This window comes from Lutra lutra, chromosome 8 (genome assembly GCF_902655055.1).
Source record: "Lutra lutra chromosome 8, mLutLut1.2, whole genome shotgun sequence".
Classification (NCBI taxonomy): Eukaryota; Metazoa; Chordata; class Mammalia; order Carnivora; family Mustelidae; genus Lutra; species Lutra lutra.
The window spans coordinates 133,896,846-133,917,499 of NC_062285.1; the positions used below are offsets into that span (position 1 = coordinate 133,896,846).

Consider the following 20,654-nt stretch of genomic DNA (forward strand, 5'->3'; position numbering starts at 1 on the left):
GGTGCCCCCACCCCTACCCCGCAGTGTCTGCTCGGTCTGCTCCATCTCTTCTATCTCCCCCCCCAGCACCCCCCAACCCCCCAGCTGGCTGGCCCAGCAGGCATGCACCAGGCTTCAATGGCCACTCCCTGCCTTTGAAATTTCCCCCTTCTCCGAGGCTCCCCTTCCTTTTCCCAACAAGGCTTCAAGCGAGACTTGTCCGCACTGCAGGGCTCCCCACTTCCTTACCTCCGCTGCTGCCCCCAGAGGGCACCAGCGGCAGTCCCGGACCACTCCCACTTGGCTGCTAAATTTCCATCCCCCGCCCTCCGCCCAGCTCCCCTCCTGCTCTGCCTACACCCCTCAGCCTCCCTTGTGGGCCCCCATCTGTAGTGTCTGTCTCTCGCCTCTTCAGTCTTCCCACTCACCTTCTGCGGAGGGGCTCTGAAATCCCTCCTCCAGACCTCAAGCCCCACCTACCTCTTGCACACCTCTCTCCCAGAGGCACCCCAGGTTCCGACACCTTCTCGGAGCCCTTCCTTCCTCAGGTGCCCCAGGCCAGGCAACAGGTCCTCCACTGGCCCCGTGGATCAGGTCAGACACCGGGAGTGGTCCTGGGTGACTTCTCCCTCACCCAACACCCATCCACCAAGGCACCTGGAGGACACTGAGGGTCCTTTCCGTCCATCCCCATTGCCCGGCTCATTCGATCCCCTCCTCTCCCCCTGGAGTTCAGCAGTGGCCTCCCCTCCTCCCACTCCCTCTACACTGGGGCTAGGGGTCCTTCTAAAATGTGTATCCACTCACGCATCACTCCCCTGCTATAGAGCCTTCTTCCGTAGCTCCCCAGAACACCCAACATCAAGTCCCTCACTCCAGATTCTTTGCCATCTGATCTCAGTTTGCTTCCCTCTTAACCACTGTTTAACTCAGAACAGCCTACGATGTGCCCTGTTCTTTTGGGACTTACACCTTTGCACCTGCTGTCCCCTGTCTGGAATGCCCTTCCCCACCTTGGCCACCTTTGGGTGGCAACTCAAGTCTCACCTCCTCCAGGCAGCCTTCCCTGCCTTCCCCAGTTCCAGGATACCCCCAAACCCCTGTACACTGGATTGTCATCCTAACCCCTCCTGAGTTCGGGAGCTGAGCTCTGTGCATCTCTCTGGCTCCAGCACAGGGGGTGGCACATAGCAGGAGACCAAGGGCTTAATGAACAAAGGATCCCCAGAATGCAAACGGAGTGTCATGCTGAGAAGTAGTGGACTGGGAACCAGGAGGCAGGGCTTCCACACCAGCCTTTACCCCGAACCTGCTGGTGTGATCCTGAGGATGGCTTCTCTCCTATGCCTCAGTTTCCTCCCAAGCTTGCAGAGGGAGCTTATCACTTGTCCCATCCTTCTGCTCTGAGGGGTCACCAAAACACCTTCTTCCTGGGGCTGCTCCTGGGACCTGAGCAGCTGCCCTGGAGGTCACCCGTGCCCTCCAGACCCCACCTTGGCCTTCTAGACATTCGACAAACAGGCTGAGCAGGAAGCAGAGTCTGCTCAGTCAAGAGTGTGGGATTGATGCTGGGCCCCATTCAAACCCCACAGCAGGCCCTCAGATCGGACGGCTTTATTCCACAGGGCGGTAGAGCTCACTTCCAGGTGGGAGTGGGCAGTGAAGGCCCAGGGGACAGGTAGGGGTGGGGTGAGGACCCTAGACCCAGGACTCCCCCCACCCTTTGGCTTACGGTGGCAGTGGGCTCACTTGGCTGTCTCCAGGGCTCTGGGGGGTCCCTCGGGGGTGCTTCCCATCCCCACCCCTCAAGTTCACAGGCTGACTCTACTCTGCATTGGCGGAGGGGAGCTCAGACACCCCTTTGGGGACCCGGAAGCCCCATGATCACTGCTGGACGACCCCAACCCCCCAAGTCAGCAGCAGAGGAAGGGGAAGGAGAAGAGAGGATCAGGAGGCAACAGGGCGGGCTGTGAATCCTCCTAGCTGGGCCTGCTGACCATCCAGGCCCTGGGGCACAGGGGGAGTCTTCACCAGCTGATCTCCTCCATCGCTGGGGCGATGTCAGGGAGCAGGTTGGGGGGGCGATGGATGCCGCCTCCTGCCTCCACAGGGCCCTGCTGCTCCCAGAATACTTGCTCCCCTGTCTGGTGGGGGCCCTGGACTCTGTGTCCAGGTGGTGGGCCCCAGCTCTGCAGGGAGGGGAGCTCCTCAGGTCAGCACCTGCTGGATCCAGCCGATCACCCCTGTGATGCGGGTGTAGACACCAAAGTAGTTGGGCCGGCCACAGCCCAGGCCCCAGCTGACCAGCCCAGCCAGGAACCAGCGGCCACTGGGCTCCTTGCACACCAGTGGACCTCCCGAATCACCCTGAAAGGGGGAGAGGAGAAACAGGGTCGCCTCAGGGTAAGCCAGGGTTCCTGACTGCTGGGAATTTGCCAGGTGACAAGAGATTCTTTGGAAGCCTCTGCTTCCCCTGCTCCCGATCAACAGAGAGAGCCCAGAGCACCCCTGCCAGTCGGTCCTTCCACGGGTCCTGGCTGTTGCAGAAGAGTGCACGTGTGTCCCCATGCCCCGCTGCTCTCTGCCTCCCTTTTGTGGGCTCCTTCCACTCCTAGCTCCTGTGTCCCCTTGGGCAAAGCGCCTTGCTCAGGCAGGGTCAGAACTGGATGTGAGCCTGAGACCTGCCCACCGCCTGCAGCTCTCTGGTCATTGGGGGCTGCAACTTGGTGCAAGTCCCCACCTCCCCGAGCCTCAGTTTCCTTATCGGTAAAGTTGGGACAGCCGTCTCGGCCTGGGGCTTCAGCAGGCTGGTGTGAGCGGAGGGCCAGGCCTTGAGTGATGTGAGCAACACCCGCCCTCCCTCCCTCCCTCCTGGCCACTGCGTCCCCCCTCCCCAGGTGTCACCTGGCAGGCATCCTTCTTGCCCTTCCGGTAGCCAGCACACAGCATGCGGGGCGTCACCTGGTAGCGGTAGGCCTCGCCACACAGATCCTGTGGGATCAGCTGCACATCGACCTTCTGCAGACCGTTGCTGGTGGGCCCTGCCCGGCGGGATTGGGGGCAGAAGGCAGTGACGAGAGCGGACTCTTCTGCTATTCTCCTTACAGTTCGGGACTCCCCGCACCTTCATCTCTCCTGCTCTGCCCGCCCCCTACCCCTCCGCCTCACCATCACCCTGTTCTGGTCCCTCGTGTCCCCAGGAAATAAGAGTCCCCACCCAAAGCCTATCTGGGCTAGTGTCCTCTCTGCCGCCCCTCCTGCTTGAAGCGTCTTGGCCAGCTCTCCCACCCCTGCTCAGTGACAGCCCCTGGGAGGTTTTCCCAGAGCACACGTCTGACCCCTCCACTCTCCACTTAAAATGTATCCGTGTTTCCCCTCTGTCCAGCTCAGTGCTCTGCTAGGGCCCCAAGGGAGGGCCCCCAGGGAGCTTCAGTCTCCCCTGTGCCTGGTCCTGCCCCGAGATCTCGTCTGTCTGGCCAGGGTGCGGCTCAGTGTGTTTTGCTGGATGCCTCTGGGTTTTAAAGGGCAGGTCAGGCGACCTCCTGGCTCAAGCTCCTTACAAAGGCCAAGGAGGCCCTCCCGCCCTTCCTGCCGGCCCTTACCTGCATCCGCCCGCCCCCAGCTCCCCTCTGGTGCAGGGTGTGCCCAGGACTTCCAGGGTTGCCACCTGTACCCCTAGCGGGAACCCCTCTCTCCCCACTTGGACACTGCTGACTCGGCCTCCCAGCCTCAGCTTAGCCAGCACTGTCTCCCCCAAGAATGTTCTCTTCATCTTTACAGCCCATCTTCGCCCAGCTCAAGGTCTGGCATACAGCAGGTGCTCATTAACGTGTCCTTGAATGAGTGAGCAGATGCACTCATCCTGGCTTTGCCGCTATCCTCCAGTGTCCTCTTGAACAAGTCACTTCTCATCTGAGCCTCAGTTTCCCCATTTCTAAAGCATCTCTGCAGTCCTGCCTGCCTCCAGGTTGTAAATCACTGTCCCTATCTTTAAAGCCGCCCCTGTTAAGGGTGTGGGGCCCGGCTGTGGCTGTGCCAGCCTGGGCCTGTGTTCAGAAAACTGAGCTGGCCCCTAGGGATGGTGAGTTTACGTGGGAAGGGGAGAGACACCCTGCTTCGGGGGCAGTAGCAGGCACAGCCGGGCTCCGGGGTCAGGAAGTCCTCGCTGCCAGTCCCCGTTCCAACCCTCTCTGGCTGGCTGACTTGGAGCAACTGCTCGAATGGGACCATAATGCCAACCCTTAGGGGTAACGGGTGGATTAAACGAGACCACGTTCCCAAAAATCCCCTCACCATGTAGAAAGTCACCTGTGTCCAAGGAGCAGAGGTTGGAGCTTGCCCATGGGCTGTTGGGTTCCTAACCTGCCCCATCACTTCACACGTATCCCCCAAGATAACCTCCCACCCCCTCCGTTCCCTTGAAACGTGATCCAGAAGGAGGGAAGGGACAAGGGAAGGACCGGGAAGGCCGGAGCCACCTGCTAGAGTAAAAGCTTGTGTTCTTCTGTGACATACAACCCGGGTTCACCCCAGGACTAGGGAACCCCCTGCCCTGCCCCCTCCAGGCTCCGGAGCCCCGGGTGGTGGACCGCACCCCATGGGTCCTGACCCGCCCTCCCCGCAGCCCCGCCAGCTCACCGCCCTCGCGCAGGGCGCCCCAGCCCGTGATCCAGCAGTGCAGTCCCGGCTCGAAGAAGTGGGAGCGTGCGGGCAGGCAGACGGGGTGCACAGCGGCCGAGCGCACCACCGGGTGGTCGAGCTGCAGCAAGGCCACGTCGTAGTCATGGCTGTCCTCCTCATGGTAAGGGTGCAGGAGCAGCCGGCTCACCTTGAAGGACACCTCCCCTGGCCAGCGTGAGCTCTGCCACACCTTGCCCAGGAACACCGTCCACAGAGCCGGGGAAGCCATGCTGGGGGTGGGGAGTGGGGGGGGCCGCGCTCAGCCGCTGCTTCTCTCATCCTGGACCCTTAGGCTAGCTGGCTTCCCCACCCAGACCACCACCATACACCCATCCCTTTCCTGCTCTGGAAAGCTAGCTGGTGGGGGCTACAGCCCATGGTGCTGGCGCTGGAGTCCACCTGCCTGGGTACCAGTCCCAGCTTCGTTCCTCCCTAGATGTGTGTTTGCTTCTCTGGGCCTCAATCTCCTCATCTGTGAAATGGGGATAGCATCTTCGGCTCCTATGTGACTGGGGGGAATTCTGTCAGACTGCACATGTCAAAAATTAGCCCAGTACCAGACAGTGGCAAATATTTCTCTCCCTTTTGTCTGTGCACCTTACAGATGGGGCTGCTGTGAGCTCGTGGAGACCTGCTGGTCCTCCCTGGGAGTGGGTGGACTTTGAATAGGCAGCGACCAGCAGAGACTGGACGGTGAAGACCCCTGGATGCTGGGTCAACGTCCAGGGCTTTCTTGACCTCATGGGCTGCAGGGAGCCAGGGAGGCAGCAAGAGAATGAGGTGGTCAGACTGTACCCAGAAAGGGCACCCAGGCCCCTGGGTAGGAGATACAAAGCAGGGCCAGGCTCTGGGCTGCCGGGGGGGACACAAGGTGCTGGGGAGAGTGTGGACAGGCAGTGGCTGGGGACTGGTCCAGCGCAACCAGAGCACTTGCCGTCTGGCTCTGGATGTAGGGGCATGGAGTGCGGTGCCACGGTGGCCCCGGTCATTGGCTGGGGACTGTGTGGACCCAGGACAGAAGAGGGGGTCTCGGAGGGGAATCCAGGACAGGCAGGGCCCAGGAGATGGGGCTGGGCGTGGAAAGGGTTGCTGTCAGCCCACCATGCAGATGGAGAAGGTTTCTGTGGGGTTGGGTGGGGTGTGATGACCCTTCTTGGAACCTTCTTGGGCCCCACCCACCAGGGCACAGGCACCTAGCAGCGGGGGGAGGGGTATGGTCTATGGCCCCGTGAGGCAGTTCTGTTCTCTGCTGTACCCCCAGTGTCTGGCACAGCTCCCTAGTAGGAGCACGATAAATATTGCTGAATGGATGAGTGATTACGGGAATGAATGAGTGAATGAGTCGCTGACCACTGACCGAGGGCGGACAGGTGGAGCAACCTTCCCTGGGCACAGACTGTGTCCATCGTGGAGCGAGGACTGAACCCGAGCATCAGAGCAGCTAGTCTGATGGGCTTCCCTCCACCCCGCCCTCCCGCTTGGACCTCAGACCCGCTCTCCCTCCCTGCCAGGCCTCGCCTCCCCCATCCCCATCTCCTGTGTCTCCATCCCCACATGCCCTGCTCACCTGTCCTCCTGGAAGCAGTGGGCGGCTGTTATGACCCAGCGGTCCGCGATGAGCGCCCCCCCACAGATGTGTCGGCCCCGAACCTGGAGGCTGGCCTGCCAGGGCCACTCACCCTCCGAAGACACGGCCCCGCCCACGATGCGGCTGGAGGGGCCCTGGAGGCCACAGTCTGAGGGTGCGGGGGTGACAGGGACAGCCAGAAGCCAGCGAGGAATGGATACAGAGGGAGATGGAGAAGGGGAGGCAGACAGGAGGGCCAAAGGAAAGATGGAGGGGGATGGGAAAGAATGAAGGAGAGGCAGGACCCAGAGTGGGTGCAGAGACGGACGGAAAGAGCCAAGTGAGCTCTCCCTCACTCCCCAGTGCGGCCCCTCCTTCCCTCCCTTCCGCACTCGCACTCGGGGCCCAGCAGGGGAAGAGGGCCCTCTGCCCACCCTCCCCAGTGGCACTGTAGCTCACCACAGTGCCGCTCGTCGGAGCCGTCCCTGCAGTCGGGCAGCCCGTCGCACTGGGGGTTGGGTTTCTTCACGCAGCTGCGGTCCTCACACTGGAAGGTGAACGTCCCACAAGGCACCCCTGGGGGGAAGTGGGTGGGGACAGGGCATGGAGGGTGGGTCCCTGAGCCCCAGGGACCCTCTGAAACAAGGCCCGGGAAGGTGGACTCTGAAAGAGGTCAGGAGGAGACTGGGGAGCTGTCCCTTGAGCACGCGGAAGGGGCCTTGGAGGCTCCTGTAGGGTACCCTAAAGGCAGGCCATGTCCCTTCCCCATGTCTCTTCACCCGCTCAGGCCGGTTGGGAGCAAGGCTGTGTCTCCACTGTCAGGAGGCTCCTGAGAGCAGGGCTGTGCGTCTCCTGTTAGTCCAAGGCTCCCTTTGGAGCCCGGCCTTCCTCTAGATCCCGGCCCCACCAGCTGCCCACCTGTTCCTCCCTGTCTTCACCGTGAAGAACTTCCTACAACCCCACCTGGTCTTGGCCTGCTCTTCTTTCCTTCTGCCCATTTAAGTTTTACCTCTTTGCAAGGCGAAGTCCAAGTAGGAAGCTTTCCCTGCCTGATGTCGTCCTGCACTCCAGTCTTCCCGTACTACTGGATGTGATATCCAGAAGGCACTGGGCCAGAGACAGTCACCCATCACGTCTTCCTACCAGCAGATCATCCCAGAGGACAAAGACCACCTCTTTGGTGTCTTTTACTCCAACTCCCTCACTCTGCTCACCTGTCACTGGCTTGCATGCAGGTGTGGGATGGGTAGATTAGGATGGATGGATGGATGGATGGATGGATGGATGGATAAGTGTTCATACAGATGGGTTGGTGAGTGTTTGGACAAGAGGGTAGAAACCTTTGCTGTAGAAGCGTGCAGAAAGGGGCACCTGGGTGGCTCAGTGGGTTGAGCCTCTGCCTTTGGCTCAGGTCATGATCTCAGGGTCCTGGGATCAAGACCCACATCAGGCTTTCTGCTCAGCAGGGAGCCTGCTTCCCCCCTCTCTCTGCCTGCCTCTCTGTCTGCTTGTGATATCTCTCTCTCTCTCTCTCTGTCAAATGAATAAATAAAATCTTTAAAAAAAAAAAAAAAAAAAAGAAGCATGCAGAAAGGCTGGGCTGTCCTGGCTCAGCCCATTACTTGGTTTCCCTCTGGATAGCCGGTCACCCCCACCCTACCTTCCCGGCACTGCTCCTCGTCACTCCCATTGAGGCAGTCAGGCTGCCGGTCACACACTCTGGACAGGGAGATGCAGGTGCTGTCTTCTTGGCACTGGAATGTGGCTCTGCAGACTGCATGGGGACACACAGAGGAGGCAGGTGAGAGGAAGCCCGAGGAGCTGGGCTGGGACTTTGTGCAGCCTCTAGAACGTGTATTGTATCACGTGCTAGGACCGTAAGTCTCTTTCTTAGCTACTTTACATTGTGAGATACAGTGAGATACCCCACTTCCTGGGTGGGAACAGAAATGAAATGACCTGTCCAGGGTCATCTGGCTGAGCCAGAACATGAAGCCAGATGCTCTGATTCCACACATGAGGCACCTTCCCCAGCACATCTCCCTTCCCTCCTGCTTCTCTTCCCAGGTGTTTAAAATTTGGATGGGATGGGGTTGGGGGAGGTCTGGGGAGGTCAGACAAGAAAAGGTTGCCATGATGGTGAATGTGGGGGGCCAGACGCCAGGACTCAGAAGGAGAGTACTGACTTGGGGACCACCAGGGCCCCTGCTGCGGGGGCTGGGCGGGGGAGAGCACAACTCCAGTAAGAGCTGGCAGCTCCAGTCTGAACCCCTTGAAGTGGAGGTATGGAGACCCCACTCAAGGGAGGAAGACACAGGATTCTCTCCTTGGCCACCCAGAGCTTGCCTTCCCCCTTCCTGGTCCTCCATCCACTCAGTTCCTCCTTTGACATCTGGCTGGGACAGAAGGTTGGGGCTGATGGCCTGGTGGGGAGAAGCTGGGAGCTAGGAGCCCGGAGACCTTGGTCCCAGCCTGTTCCTGCTACTACCCCAAACGGTGGCCCTGGGGAGCCCACTTTCTGACTCAATGCTTCCGTCTTTCCATCTCAGCACAGCAAGAGAGCCCACTTCTTGGATGCCGATAAGAGGAACTGCACATTTTGTGGGGGGCTGGCGTCTCTTCTCAAAAAGGGGGGCTCGGCTTAGTGCTCAGAGAAAGCAAGGAGAGGAAGGATGGGACAGACGGGCCGCCTACCACAGTTTCTCTCATCCAGGCCGTTGGGGCAGTCCTTGACCCCGTCACAGGCGGGCACACATAGTCCGTTCACAGAGCAGAGGAAGGCGCCAGGACAGGCTGTACAGGGAGGACGCCGTCAGGACACATGTCATCATGCAGACATGTGCAGACATGCTGCCCTTGTGTGCTCACACACGTACACACATGTATACGCACCCATATTCACGGTGCGCATGGACAGACGTGCCCGGGCCCGTGTACACAGCACACACACACACACACACAGGTCTGTGTGAGTGTGTCTGCCTGCTGAACCCAGGTGACAGCTTTGCCTGGGGGCACACACAAGCCTCAGGCAATGCACGCACACACGTACACACACATACACACATACAGTCCTTTGGTTCCTCCACTTGGTGCTTCCAGGGATGGGAAGGAGGCAGGGAGAAGCGGCGGGGGCATTGGGGGCGCCCGCCCTTCTCCCCGGTCTGTTCATACTCACGGTCGGACTGGTTGTACAAGCCATAGTGCACCTGCACGCCGGGCCCAGTGAGGGGGATCTGGGACGTGAAGTTGACTGTGATCCCGGCAGTGGCCACCACAGGGATCCTCTCGGCATAGGGCTGCAGGGTGCGCAGGCCACACAGCCTGGGGGTGACAGAGACAGACTCAGGGATGCATGGGCCAACCCCAGGGAAGGGACAGCTTAGTGTCCTCATGCACAGACAAGGCAAGGGCAGAACAGCCAGAGAGGGAGGGGGAGCGGCGCCCCCACTGTCACCTTCTCTGTCTTGATTGCTGCTTTGGGTGACTGCCCACCCCCAGGGTCATCTTCTAGAAATCAGCCCATGTCATTCCCCTGCTCAAAGCCTTCAATGGTTCCCCACTCCCTGCAGGATAAAATTCCAAGCCTGAATTCTAGTCCCATCACCTAGGAGCTATAAGATCCTAGCAAGTCAGGGTTCTTCCCTGAGCCTCAATTCCCCCCTTACAAAATAAGGGAAATTATCAACTCTGTTGACTCCAAACCTGACAGCGCTTCAGTGTGTCCGTAAAGGCCAGAGTCCTTGGCTGGCCTGCTCTGTGTAGACAGGAAGGAGTAGCTTGGGCTCGGTGTGGGGGAGGAGACAGTTTGTGTGCCTCGGTCAGGCACGGTCCTTCCCACTGAGAAGCCTCCACAGCCCTGGGGTCTCCCTGTGACTCTCTGGACCTGAGGGGGGCACCACTTCTGCTCCCAGAACCGATACAATAGCACAGGGCTGAAGGATGTCATCTCCATGCATGGCGGCACTAAGGTGGAACCATTCCCCAACCATGGGAGGGCCCTCACACCCCTGCTGGACTCCCCACCCCAATGGGATGCTCTGGTTTCCCTGGAGCAGGTGGGAGAAGCTCCATGGAGGGGCGACGTTCTTCCCAGAGAACAGCTAGGAATCTTCCCTAGGGTATAAGGGATTCATCCCACATGGTGTCTGGGCACATCTTGCCTCAGAGCAAGTGGGCCTGCTTTTACCAAGTGGGAGCAAACCCTCCCCTGGAATGATGGGTCTCTCCCCAGATAGCACCCCGGCGTTCCCTCCCTCCCCAGGTGAGACACCCTCACAGAACAGATGGGTCAGTCCCCTGAGCCCCCCACAGGGAAGAGGGCACCCTTGCTGAGCAAATGGGAGCGCCTTTACAGACGAGGGAGGCACACCCAGGCCACAGGTCAGAAAACAGTCAGCGAGAAGTAAAAGTGCCCCGGCAGAGAAGGCAGGGGGAAGTCAAGGTGGGAAAGTCCCAAAGCATGATGGGAGCATCCCACCGCAGGTGCAACAGCTAACTCTTGGGGTGGGGCGGTGGGGGGGGCAGGTAATTCCTCGGAACTTCTAGAATATGGCAAGCACCTCACAGTTCAATGGATTAGTCAACGAGCTAATCAACAAACAACTGAAGAAGATCTGGGGTTGTCTTGTCCGGCCCCTCCCTCACGGACAGCGACACTGCAAGGCCTCACTGTACAGAGACTGGGGGGTCCTTGCCACAGCCCCACTTTGTGAGACAGAAATTGTTCTCGAATCGAACATTCCAGAGGAGGCTGGCGAAGGGAGTGGCGCAGGTAAGCCAGAATCCAGCCTCCTTGGGACCTAGGAGGGCCCACCCAGCCTGCTCCAGGGGTGGGAGGAGAGGCACACCTTGGCTCCCACTTCCCATGCCCCCGCACAGACCTCCCCATGCTCTCTGGCTACAGCGCATCATTTCCTTGCCTCCAAACCAACCCACCATCCTCCTAGTGCGGTCCAGGAACCACCGGGGCTCCAAAGCAAAAATTATTTTCACAATAATGCTCATGTAATATTTGCTTTCTTTCACTCTCATTCTTTTCACAAAGGATACGGTGGAATTTTCCAGAGACTACGTGACGTGTGAGACCAACCTATTGAATGCAGATGCCCAATGCAGTTCTATTAATCCAGTTTAAGAGAAAGTCATAAAAATGTCAAATAATGGTATTTTTCTCGCCAAATGCTTTTGGCTTTGGGAACTATAATTAGTTTTTTTTTTTTTCTAAAATGTTGTTTATGTTAAAATTGTAACAGGCTTTTGAGTGAATTGATGTTTTTAAACTTCCTCAGTTTTCATGTCTAATACTGTAAAAAGAGTTAATATAACCTTCACAAAAACCCTTTGGGGTGCTTAGTAATTTTAGAGCGGGTAAAGGGGTCCCAAGGTGGGAAGTTTTGGGAAGCCCTGCTCTCCAAGACTCCTCCAGCCCAGGGGGACGCGATGGGGATGAGCTGCCACAAGGGGGCACCCCCGAGCAGGCCTGGCCCTTCTTGGCCTTTTAAAACTAGGGGAACAGAGCTTAGGCTGTCTGTTTTTTGGTTTTTGGGTTTTGGTTGTTGTTTTTTTTTTTTTTTTTTTTTTTTAAATTTTTTTGTCTGTCTGTTTTTAAAGTGGACAAACAAAGGCCCTCATGGATTAACGTCCCCTGAGAGTTTCCCTGAGGAGTGGACAGGGGAGCTAGGGGCAGGAAATACTGGGGAAATACTGGGGAAATGGAGCAAGTACTCCCCTGACCATGCGGAAGGTTTAGGGACACAGGATGCTGTCCCCGCATGGTCATGGAGGGGTTGCGGAGAGGCAAGGAAGGAACCAGAGCCAGGCCGGAGAGGAGTGGAACATTTCAATCTAGAAGAGTCTGCCTGGTCACCCTGAGCTCTGGCCAGGGGCTCTAAGGTACCAGTGGGGACTGACGGGACATCTTCTCCACTGGCGTCTGAGAGAACGAGGTCCAGAATAAGCCCGAGGTTTGGCCTGGAACCCTGGGAACCTTCCCCCACCCCAGGGGCAGTATGTGGTTCTCACCCTGGAGGCCCAGGACAGGGGCTGGTGGCGGCATTCCTGGGGCAAAGCTACAGTCTAGTGACTCAGGCTGAATCACTCAACTTAAAGTTGGTGTGTTTAGTCTGCGCAGTGTTAACATAAATTTTTTTTTCAAGTTCATTTGCTCACTAATTTCACATAATAATCTAGATTCTTGCTTCTTCTGAAAAAACAAGCCCCAGAAACACTGGCTGGAAGTAATCAGAGGCTATCTGAATTAGGCAGAGCACTGGACCCCCTGATAACCAGTCCCTTCCTCTCCTGCTCTCCCCCAAACAGCCTGTCCCCCAGAACTATGCACCAACTGTGCTCCTATGTGCACCGGCATTTCTGGGTCCTGCCGTAGAGACTTCTGGGGGAGGGTATGCACCCTCTGGCTAATTCCTCCCCAACCACCAAATGCCACCTCCTCCCCGACGAGCCGTCTCCAAGAGGCTGTGGAACCCACCTCAGCTACAAAGTGCAGGGTCTGGAGGCACATTTTTGCACAGTGGCCAGCTTGCCTTCTCCCCTCTGTGGTTTGGGGATTTTTTTTTTCCTTCTTGCCTCACCCAGACTGTAAGAAGGGACCCTGTCAACTTTCTTGCATGTTAGCAACTCTACACAGGGAGGAGTTCAAGAAAGAGTGGACGGGTGGGCGGGTAGGTGGATGGATGGATGGATGGATGGATGGATGGATGGATGGATGGATGGAAGTGTGGATGGATAGATGGATGTATGCACACACGCAAGCATTCCCTTCCCTAAGGACAGATTAAGTGAGAAGGAGGGTCAGAGAAGGCAAACACTAAAGAAGGGAGAATGGCAGCGTCTGGCGGGGTGAGCAGAGCACTGGACCCCGAGCCTCAGAGCTGAGTGGGAGGCCAGCTTTGCCACATGAAGCAGCTGTGTGGCCCTGACACATCAACATCAGCGAGCTTCAGTTTTCACCTCTATAAAATGAGGGTGGGTGATATTATCTCCTTTGGAAGATATTTTAAGGAAAGAGAAAAGAGACATGAGACGAGAAAAAGACTTCTCCGAAAGCAAGCTGCTGATGTTGTTAGGCTATGAGCTCATCTAGGGCAGTGGTAGACGCTGTGCCCACCACACCGCCAGCACCCAGCCTCAGGGGCACACACTCAGCCTGACCCGGAGCCTCTGGGGCTGCAGGCAGTGCTGGCCACACCGGGCCCCAGGGGAGCAGAAGAGCCACCCCATAGCCAGGCCTGGCCTGAGGGGGCTCCGAGGAGCCTGAGAGCCAGTGGGTTCTGCCTGTCCCATCAGAGGGAGGGCAGGGGAAGTGATCGGGCAGATCACAAGAAAAGTGACATCACAGGGGAGGAAGCTGGCAGGAGGCAGATTCCCCGAAAGGGGGAAGCCTGGGCCGTGGTGACGCCCAGCCCGAGTAGGTTCTGCGAAACCACGCAGCCGGCGGCCAGTCTCACTAGGCCAAGTCCCTTCACCACCTCCAGGCCACTTAAAGGCCAGGAGGCCTTGGCTGTGGGCACTGGGAGAAGCTGCTAGAAAGCAGTGAGGTGGGCAAGGGCAGAAAGGGCTCAGAGGGGCGAGACCGCAAGCCCGAGGATGCCCAGCCCGCAGAGGGAGCCGGGGCCAGCGTTCCTGCATCGCTACGCTGACACCTGCAGGGAAGTCACCTTCTTCCCCCAACCCACCCTCCATTGCTGCTTGTCCATGACCATTCAGGGTCCAAGGACTGCACCTCCCCCTCCCTATACACCCTGTGCCCACAAATCAACACTGTTCCCCAGACCTCTCATATCTTTGCCACCCACACAAGCAAATTTTCCAACAAATGCTCATTCAAAGAATTTCCCAGCATCTACATTGGATGATCATTATCAAAAAAGATCATAACTAAAGGAAATGGTTTGTCCAGTGCTTATGGTTTGGAGGCACACCTCTGCCTTCCCTTCCAGGCTCAGACAAGGGCCACGGCCTGGGGGCAGGCCTGGGGACACGAGTTTCCACCTGGGGACTCTGGATCCTTCACAAAGATCTCAGAAGATAGAGATGGGACTTCCCAGGCCATTCTCAGAACTGGCGGGAGCCACAGAAGCCGACGATCCTCTTGCCAGGATGCTGGTGGATTGGTCAGGAGTTCCATGGCCAAGAGAGCGAACAGCCGGCACGGCTGCTCAGAGGCTCCGAGGGACAAATCCGCACTGGTGTGAACACTTAGGTGCGCAGGCGTACACGCATGGACTCATGCACACAGACACGGGTGTGCATACCCCCACACACTCTGGACCCGACTGCCTCGCTCGATTCTGGTTTCCCCACTTGCAGTCTGGGTGGCGTGGTGCCAGTGGTTTTGTCTCTCTGTGCCCTGGGTTCCTCACTGGCCAGTGAAGGCAGCCTGGGGGCCTTGTTTCCTCACCAGGTTGTTGAGGATGAGGGATCCAAATCCCCCAGCTCGGTGCCTGGCCCGCCCAGCATCAAGAGCCAATGGTTAAATCGTGGCTGGGCCTTGCAGGACCGCACTCTGTCTGGGCTGCCCGCAGGAGCCAGGGCCCCTTGCCTATGATCTCATTTAGTCCTGCCTTGGCGGGAGGGAGGGGGGGATCTATTTCATGGCCAGTTTTTAGATGAGCTGCCGGAGGCTGGGAGAGGGGAGCCCCCATCTCGCAGCAAGGGGAGGAGCCAGGATTCCAACACTGATGTGTCCGGTTTCAGTTCTCTGCTCCTTACCAGCCCCACACAGACTGACGTTTTGCTAGGAACTCAACCCCACCACCTACCGGGAGACATCTTTCTTCAGACATCTGTGTAAATGGTAAAAAGCTGGGGCCTGGGACTGGTCTAACCCTTCTGATGGGGAAGGTGGTATAGTCAGATTAGCTGTAGATGCCCCTGAGCACATCTCCAAGTCGCCAGGAAGCACAGGGAGGTGTGAGACGAGAGAGAAGAGGGACAGGAGAGCCGCACCCTATCAGGCCTCCCCCACTGCCCACCCAGCTACCACCTAGCCGCACCCTGAAATCCCTCCCACCACCGAAAGGCAAAAGACCAGCAAAAGAAGCCAAGTCCTTCGGCTTTAGGCATCTTAGGTCTCAGTTTTCCGTCCTGTACAATGGGTGAGGACTGGGTTCGATGGCCAGTCCAGCCCTTACTTTCTGTAGCCCAGTGGTGCTTTGAGATGCTGGGAGGGAGCTCCCTGTGACCCCACTAGGACCTGTCATGGTGTCTGAAATCCCACCCTCAAAGCCTTTTCCTTTTACTTAGGACTCTTTCCAGCCATGGCCCACATTTAAGGGTAGCTCAGCAAGTCCCTAGAACCGGGGCCCATAGCTTGACCTGAGCCCTCCCTGACATGGAGACAGGGAAGGTCCTCCACAGGGAACATGGCGTGGACTGTCCTCCTTGTTCCAGCAGTGTGGGGCGTGGGAGGGCTCTGCCTGCAGGTCCGTCGGGGCACCCCCTAATCATGCCAAACCTCAACTCCCTTTCTAGGAAACAGAATAATGATGGCTTTGATGTCACAGGCTGGTGAGCCTGGCTCCTGGCAAGTGGACTAACCTTGTGTGTTGGGGGGTAAGGGCAGGGGTGGCACACCCAGGGCCTGCCTGCCACTTCCTCAAGGAAGGGTTGAGAGGGTGGCAGGAAAACATGCCATCATCATTTGAACAAGTGTGAAATGTGCGCCACTCCTGCCATCATTCCGTGGGCTCCTGACTCTGAGAGGTGAGCCCAGCCAGCCTCAGTCTGGCAGATCCCAGGCAAGGAGCAATGTGGTCCCCAGGGCATTCCATGAGGATAAAGGTTGTGGGGCCCAAAAATGCCATCCACACGCTAGGATGTGGGGTGCCTTTGTTGGCCGAACAGCACAGACCTGAAATTACACCATCTCTTGTCACCACCCCCCAAATAGGATGGGCCTGAAGTCACACCATCTCCTGTCACCCACCGAGCAGCACAAATCTGGAGTCACACCATCTCCTGTCACCCCCGGAACCACATGGGCCTGAAGTCACACCATCTCCTGTCAACCCCACAAACAGCACGGGCCTGAAGTCATGCCATCTCCTGTCACCCCCGGAACCACACGGGCCTGAAGTCACGCCATCTACTGTCACCCACCGAGCAGCACGAGTCTGAAGTCACACCATCTCCTGTCACCCCTGGAACCACATGGGCCTGAAGTCACGCCATCTACTGTCACCCCCCCCAATAGCACGGGCTTGTAGTCACACCATCTCCTGTCACCCTTGAACGGCACAGGCCTGAAGTCAGACCACAGACATTTCTTCCTTTTCCCTTTAATCACAGCCCCTGATGAATTTGGAATCCTGGACAGCCCGCGGGTGCACCAATGAGCGTTGTCAGTCCCCATCCCCTTTCGTCTGAATAGGATCAACCAACAGGCGAAATCCACATTGGCGAGTGTGGACACCAGTCCCAGAACCCAAGAGGGGACTTTAGGCCTGTGCTGTCTGGGTAGTGGGGGTGATGAGGAGGGACGCTGGTTATTATTGCCCCTTCCTGTGGAAATGGTCGGATTAGCAAAAGCAGCCTTGGCCCTGGCTGCGCAGCTTCCCGGAGGGAGGAAGCCACTTGACTTTGGCCAAGAGCAGGGAGTGGGAGAAGGGAAGCGGGGCCTCCAATGGCACAGGGAGGGGCTCAGGGGCAAGCTCTCTAGCCCTGCCGAGTCCCATGGCTCCCCCACCCTCTCGTTTAAGGATCCAGGGGACAGGACAGTGGAGTGACAGCACCCAAGGAAATGAGACATTTCACTCTAACTAGAATCAACATCCAAGGTGGCAGGAGGGGAGACTCGGGCAGGGGCCGGGACAGGGGCTGGGACAGGGAATGGGTCAAGGGATGGGGTCACATGCCCGAGCACCCGGGGCTGGGCTCTCTTCCTGGGCCGCCCCTCTGGGGTCTGGGACTGGGGCTCCCAAGGTGAGTAACTGTGGGGAGTGGGAGGGAGTCCCGGGGTGAGGTACCTCCGGTTCTGGATTGTCCACTGTCCCTGGGTACACGGCAGGTCATACTTCTGCCGCCGCAGAGCATAGGCGTCAAACCAGAGGGCCAAGCCATAGTCCAGAGAGGGCACCTGGGATAGAGGAGTCGGTGTGACGGTGCTGGTGGCCTCACTTCCCAGGACAACAAAGGGAGGAGGCCCTCCAACACAGAGCCCCAGCAGGAGCTGAAGGTGGTCAGTCACTCAACAAACAGGCACTACGGTGACCCACAGAGGCAGACCGTGGTCACACCTGTCACCCCCCCTTTCTGGAGGGATTTGCACCCAGGGCTCAGCCTGCACCTCCCCGGGGCTTCCCGAGCTCCGCAGGGTGCCTTGGGCAGAGGGCGCGTGGGTGGCAGAGGACGGGGCTCACCGTGAGGTGCCAGGAGCAGTGGGTGCTGGGCGAGTAGTAGCTGGGGAAGTAAGGCGTGCTGAGGACGCCCTGTGGCTCCAGATGGCCCTCCAAGGTCAGGTTCACCTCACAAGCTGGGCCCCGAGAACAGCTGTTACACAGGGTCCCCCGGGCCCAGCTCACTGCACCTCCCAGCAGGTGAGGGGCAGCCGTAACCCCTCCACCCTCCTGCCGTTAAACAGTAGAGGTTAGTTGCAGGGTATGACCTGGGGCCTCAGTTTCCCCACCCAGAACATGGGGACAATAATAGCCCATACCTCACAGGGCAGGTAAGCAGATTAAATAGACATAAAATGCTCAGACAGCCTGACATATAGTAAGTGCTCAATAAATGGTAGCCACTGACACAGATTGTGCCGCACCAGACCCTTACACCGCGTGCGTTCACAACAGTGCGAGCCTCAGTTATGGTGGTAGGGGAGGGTGAAGCAGGCCCCTTTTCAAGATGAGGCTCAGAGAAGAAGGGGGACTTAGCTGAGGTCGCAGAGCTAGAGGGTGAGGAATCAGGAGGGTTCCCAGCTGCCCTGCTACCTCTCCCTAGAGTCAGGGTCCCCATGTTCCCCTGTCCCCTGAGTTATGTCAGTGACTCCCACGGAGCCAGAGCCAGCTCCGGCACCTTCTCAGCCCTGGGCACCTCCAGAGGGCTGCCAGAACCCAGCACGGGCATCAAGGGACCTGGGTCACTGCCAGGAGGCCTCTGGGGTCAACACCAGGAGAGGAAGGAGAACCAAGTAGAAAGAGGGGGACTGCCGGGTTGGGGGTGGGGTGCAGTGGCTCGTGGTCTCCTGTTGTTCTGGAACCTGCAAGGTTTGTTTGGCTGATCCATGCCCCAGGACAGCCAGGGCATGAAGCATGGGGTTCTTCCCGAGAAAGGGGGTCAGGGAAGAAGGGAGGGAGATCTGGAACAGGAGGCCAGCAGTGGAGGCCAGCAGGCAGCCTGGAGAGCCCTTCCCGGAAACACTGTGAGTGGCCTTCCCTGAGCCGAGCGCCATCTCCTGGGAGATCTGTGGGGCTCACTTTTGGTGTGAGAGGATGGTCTGGGGATAAATCTGAGGATCTCAGGCCTCCTGACCACAGACCCACCCTCCAGCCTCAAGCGGACACAGAGGGAAGAGGGCCAGGGGAGGAGCCGAGAGAGGAGACACGGGTCCAGGATGGGGACCGAACAGACAGTAAACAGAAAGAGGGCAGGAGAGAGAAGGAAGGAGGGAAGGGACAGGGGACAGGGAGGGTAGAAGAGGGAGGTAGAAAGTGGGGAAATGGAGTGAGAACAGAGAACAGGAGAGAGGGGCCAAAGGCTTGGGAAGGAGGAGAGCAGAGGGGCTTCCAGAACCTTCCCTCTGCTCCCATCCCACCTCAACGACAGCAAAGAAGGTGAAAGGCACACCGGCCTGTGCCCTGGGTATCTGCCTTGGCTCCCCTCCCATCCCCAGGGACCCCTGACCCCTCACCCTGGAAGGCCACGGGCTGCACGGAGAGCACAAAGGGGTCATAGTAGCTGTGTAAGCCCTTCTTCCAGACCACCGCCATGACAGCGCCGGACGCCAGGACCTCCACCACCGGCTCCTGGCGACTGCAGCCGTAGACCCTGGAGGGACAGAGGAAGGTGACCAGGACGAGTGGGGCCTGGAAGGGGGTTGGGTGGACTGCTGTGTGTCCCTGCGCAGGTGTCTGACCCTCTCTGCCCCAGGAGACTGACTGGAAGCCCTGGAAGGGTCAGGCCAGCTCCTCAGGGGAGAGAGACCAGGAGGTTGCCCAGACTGTCCCCACCAAACTCCGGTCCCCCTGGATCCCTGTGCCCCTGAGGTCCCAGCCTGTACCCTGCAGGGAGATGAGGTTTCAGGGTTGAGGGTCCTGAGGTCACCTAATGTTGGGGTTTCTTTTCTTTACTTGGCAGCAGAGCCCACCTTGTAATTAAAACGTCTCGAAGCCTCCCAGGGCGTGGAGCCCCCACAACAAGCCACGGGGTTAAAGTCGGTCGAAGTCCCTTCTGCTCTATCTCCTTATCACCCCTGAAGACCTCTCCCGGCTCTGGGGTGCAAGGGTGACGATCCCCTGATCTTGTCTGACCCACCCCTTTAGACCTCCAAGGCCCCGAGGTGGCACGGGGTGCGTGTGCGCCATCGTGAGCAGGGATGAGGCTGAGCTGTGTCCCCTCCCTGACAACAGGCTGGGGTTGGGGGGAGGGGTACTTGAAGAAGCCCCAGGGGAAGCCCATCAGCGTCCCCACCCTCATCAGCCCTGGAAATCAGATGGTGTCTGGCTTCTGTGCGCTTCCCAGAGCCCTCCAAGAACCCAGCCCACGCACACCCCAGGCTGAGGTCATCATTCCGGGGGTGTGTAAATGAGTGTGCCTGCCGCCTCAGAGCCAGGAGTTCAGAGAGGCCCCGGGGTGGGGGGAGGGGGTTGGGGAGGACCTTGTCCCCGCTCACCCTCAAGGACTGCCCTTGACCTGAACACGCAGGTCCCACCCCCGCTCCTGCCTGGAAGCTGGGCCAGCCTGAGCCAGAGAAGGCAGCAGCCTGGTGCCCCCCAGCCCACACCGCCAGCAGCAGTTACTGGCTATTTAACGGAGACATCACCAGGTAGTAGTAAGGGATGGCTTTGCTATGTGTGAGAATCTCCACACCGGTGGTTTGATTTCAAGCCTCACAACCCTTAAGGCAGCTGTGACTATGCACCCATTTTACAGGCGAGGACAACCGAGGCTCAGAGAGGCAAAGCCACTTGTCTTAGGACGCACAGCTACGAAGCAACAGTGCAGGGTGCTGCCAGGCTCTAAAGCGTTCAAATGAGCCTTGTCACCTCCCAGAGCAGACCTGAGGGGTGGTCTAGTACAACCGCTCTGTCTCAGACGGGGAAACTGAGACTCGGGGAAGGAAGGGGGGTTGCCCACAGCACACAGCCATTTCCAGCCTCCTATCTCCTCTGTGTGCTAGCCTTGCTGTCTCTCAGATACCAGATACCGAGGACCGGGGTCACACAGCCTCTCATCTCCGACTGTGGGG

General features: G+C 58.5%; 1 protein-coding gene across 2 annotated transcripts in view; it reads right to left on the reverse strand.

The window, feature by feature from the left end:
* Positions 1 to 1,578: 1,578 nt before the first annotated feature.
* Positions 1,579 to 20,654, reverse strand: part of TMPRSS6 (transmembrane serine protease 6) — a 33,793-nt gene continuing 14,717 nt past the window's right edge. For both annotated transcript variants that reach the window (XM_047739784.1, XM_047739785.1), the window contains exons 8-18: positions 19,098 to 19,234; positions 17,608 to 17,720; positions 17,215 to 17,324; positions 9,405 to 9,550; positions 8,921 to 9,019; positions 7,887 to 8,000; positions 6,686 to 6,802; positions 6,227 to 6,395; positions 4,618 to 4,889; positions 2,884 to 3,020; positions 1,579 to 2,346 (exon numbers count right to left, since the gene is read on the reverse strand). In XM_047739784.1, coding sequence (XP_047595740.1) covers positions 2,188 to 2,346; positions 2,884 to 3,020; positions 4,618 to 4,889; positions 6,227 to 6,395; positions 6,686 to 6,802; positions 7,887 to 8,000; positions 8,921 to 9,019; positions 9,405 to 9,550; positions 17,215 to 17,324; positions 17,608 to 17,720; positions 19,098 to 19,234 — 1,573 coding nt within the window. In that variant the 3' untranslated portion in view covers positions 1,579 to 2,187. The remainder of the gene's footprint in view (positions 2,347 to 2,883; positions 3,021 to 4,617; positions 4,890 to 6,226; positions 6,396 to 6,685; positions 6,803 to 7,886; positions 8,001 to 8,920; positions 9,020 to 9,404; positions 9,551 to 17,214; positions 17,325 to 17,607; positions 17,721 to 19,097; positions 19,235 to 20,654) is intronic.